The following is a 2825-nucleotide window of genomic DNA, read 5'->3' as shown; positions in this document are numbered from 1 at the left end:
AGGACTATAAAACCGAGATTGACACCAACTCAGTGATAGTGGGAGACTTTAATACCCCATTTTCTTCAATAGACAGGTCACCTATTGGAGGCTTATTTTTAAGAATTTTTTTTTACCCAAAATTCAGTGTTATATGAGACTGAAGAATATGATGAGAGTTGTCAACATGCATATTAGATGAACTTACTAGGGTAAACAGAAAAGGTGTCTGCACCTGTTCCTCCGGGAGGGGTTCATAGGGGTCATGGAACTGGTCCAGGCTGGCTGCTACTCTTTCCCCACTCCATTATTCCTCTTCCCCAGTCAGCTTGCCTATCTCCTAGCCAGCTGCAAGCCCTTTTCCTTTCCATTCCCAGTGTTCCCTTGACGTCTGATGCAGTGGCACAGATGCCCAGACAACTCATGCTTCCTACCAAGATGTTTCTCTGCTGGTCCTGCTTCCCTGTTATCAGTTAGCCACACCAAGCTAAAAGAGCTGCTTTGTTCTGCTCAAGCAAGCGGCTCCAAGAAAACAGCCCAAGGACACCTTCACTCAGACTCCTTCACTCAGACTCCACAGCTGTGTATGCTCTTTATTTCCAGCAACATAAAATCTAGAACAATCTTTCATCTTGTGCCACCTCGCTGAAAGATCTGCTGAAAGATCTAGTTTTGGTCCTTTATATAAACTTTTTCCTTTCTCTGTTCCTCAAACTCTAACAACTTTCAGACTCTACTCTTCACTTCCCCTAACACTTGTCCACACAGCACAACAGCACGATCCCAAGCTCTAGACAGTCCGGACACTGAAGCTGCCCGCGCATGCGGAGCCTCCCTCTCAGTGCCCAGGCGCAGAAGCAGCTGCAGCAGGAAACGCCACCGGCGGCCTCACCGGCAGCCTGGTCTCCCGATCCGATAGGACGCCTGTCTGGCTGCCGCCCCCGCCCGGGGAGGACCCAGCACAGCCCGCTCTGGAAGCTCCCATAAGGACACTTCCCGCCCCACGCTCACCATGCCGGTCTTGCGGCTTTGCCCGCGCTCTCCTCCGCTCCGCTCCCATCGCAGCACTCCCTGCGTATTCTTCATCTACCAAACCAAACTACAGGGCAGAAGCCACAACATGGCGGCTGGATTAAGGCCCACCTCCCATGACCAGTGTTTGATTCTGATTCGGCAGCATGGCAGGAAAGCCCTGATTGGTTAGGACCACCTGTGAGTCCTAAGTGAAGAGAAGCTGTAGTGATGGAGATGCACACCTCTTCCTAGCCTGTCCTTGAACACATTCTGCCCAACTCCAAGGAGATTGGCATCCAAATAGAATTTGCTTGATCTGTCCGATCAGGTATTGAAGTCTTAAGATGCTCACCAGGTCTTTGCAAAAACATAACTCTTACCTTAAAGGGGATTAGAGATAGTTTATTCTGTAGCCAAATAAGAGTGACCATGACCCAGAAACACAGATTCAGGCTATGCCAAATTACATGTTCCAATGTGATAACAGTTACATTTTTATAGCAACAGGAGAAAGAAAAGTCATAAATAAAAGACACTTTGAAAATACATTGGTGGATATATTCAGTAGGCTGCTCATAGTAAAGGGAGCAGGGTGTTCTACTAAAGATCTCAGATCCTATTTGATGACATTCTTAGTCTTTGATTTGGTGAGATCTGGTTATTTATTGAGTAAATACATTTTATTAGTCACAAGAATTTTAATTCAGAAACAGAGTTAGTCAAGGTGTGGCTATTTATGAGTTAAAGATGTCCCCAGATAATTTGTGAATGGGTTCAAGTAACAGATTGAGGCAACAAACATTAAAATAAAAATGAGATTGACTAGATTCCCCCTGTACTTACAGTTATCTTTACTCTGTGAATGATTTTATTTCTATTTGGAATATTTAAACAAATCTACTCTTTTCTTGTTTGGTTTTCTTTCCATCAGTTAGACCTTATAGCTATATCCTCATGGAGTGGCTAGCTCTAACTTCAGTAGTTCCTATCTGTGGATAATGATTTCATCTCTTTTACTATATTAGCATCATACCAGACTTAGTTTGAAAAATAAATGAAATGTATTATAGAAGAAATTACATAATAATACATTATTCTTCAAACTTTCATATAACAAGAATGTCTTCATTTACATAACAAATATTAATAACATTGATAGAAACAAGAGATCAAACCTGTTAGGAAACTGGAACTTTTTAGGTCTTAAAGGCTTAACCAACTGCCTTTTTAAAAACGTTCAGCTGGGCATGGTGGCACACACCTTTAATACCAGCAATTGAAAAGCAGAGGCAGGCAGATCTCGTTAAAGGCCAACCTGGTCTACATAGCGAGTTCCTGGTCAGCTGGGCTACAGGGAGACCCTGTCTCAAAAAGAGGCCCCCAAAAATTTTTAATGATTAGAAATGAAAATTGAACTCTAGAAGGAGTCATTGTAGTATTGTCCATTTCTTTAGGAAAATATAGATATTGCTTAATTATTTTTATCCTGGCTAACTGTATAATATTGGTCAACTTAGCGTCTACATAGCGAGTTCCTGGTCAGCTGGGCTACAGGGAGACCCTGTCTCAAAAAGAGGCCCCCAAAAATTTTTAATGATTAGAAATGAAAATTGAACTCTAGAAGGAGTCATTGTAGTATTGTCCATTTCTTTAGGAAAATATAGATATTGCTTAATTATTTTTATCCTGGCTAACTGTATAATATTGGTCAACTTAGCTGCTCATTTAATCAAGGAACATCAGTACTTAAACTATAAAATGTCATGAATATTGTTGTTATTAGAGTGATATCTTGTATAATTTGGATCAGAAGAATTAATCCAAATCTTTGG

The 2825-nt window shown here is 41.6% G+C and overlaps 1 protein-coding gene across 1 annotated transcript in view; it reads right to left on the bottom strand.

Annotated features, from left to right (window-relative positions):
* Nucleotides 1-1056, bottom strand: part of LOC103746659 (zinc finger protein 345-like) — a 20119-nt gene extending 19063 nt beyond the window's left edge. Inside the window, exon 1 of the mRNA XM_008848922.3 lies at nucleotides 991-1056. Coding sequence (XP_008847144.1) covers nucleotides 991-993 — 3 coding nt within the window. The 5' untranslated portion in view covers nucleotides 994-1056. The remainder of the gene's footprint in view (nucleotides 1-990) is intronic.
* Between the last annotated feature and the right edge of the window lie 1769 nt (nucleotides 1057-2825).

This window comes from Nannospalax galili, unplaced genomic scaffold (genome assembly GCF_000622305.1).
Source record: "Nannospalax galili isolate Female #2095 unplaced genomic scaffold, S.galili_v1.0 scaffold3825, whole genome shotgun sequence".
NCBI lineage: Eukaryota > Metazoa > Chordata > Mammalia > Rodentia > Spalacidae > Nannospalax > Nannospalax galili.
This window is presented reverse-complemented; position numbering and strand designations above follow the sequence as displayed.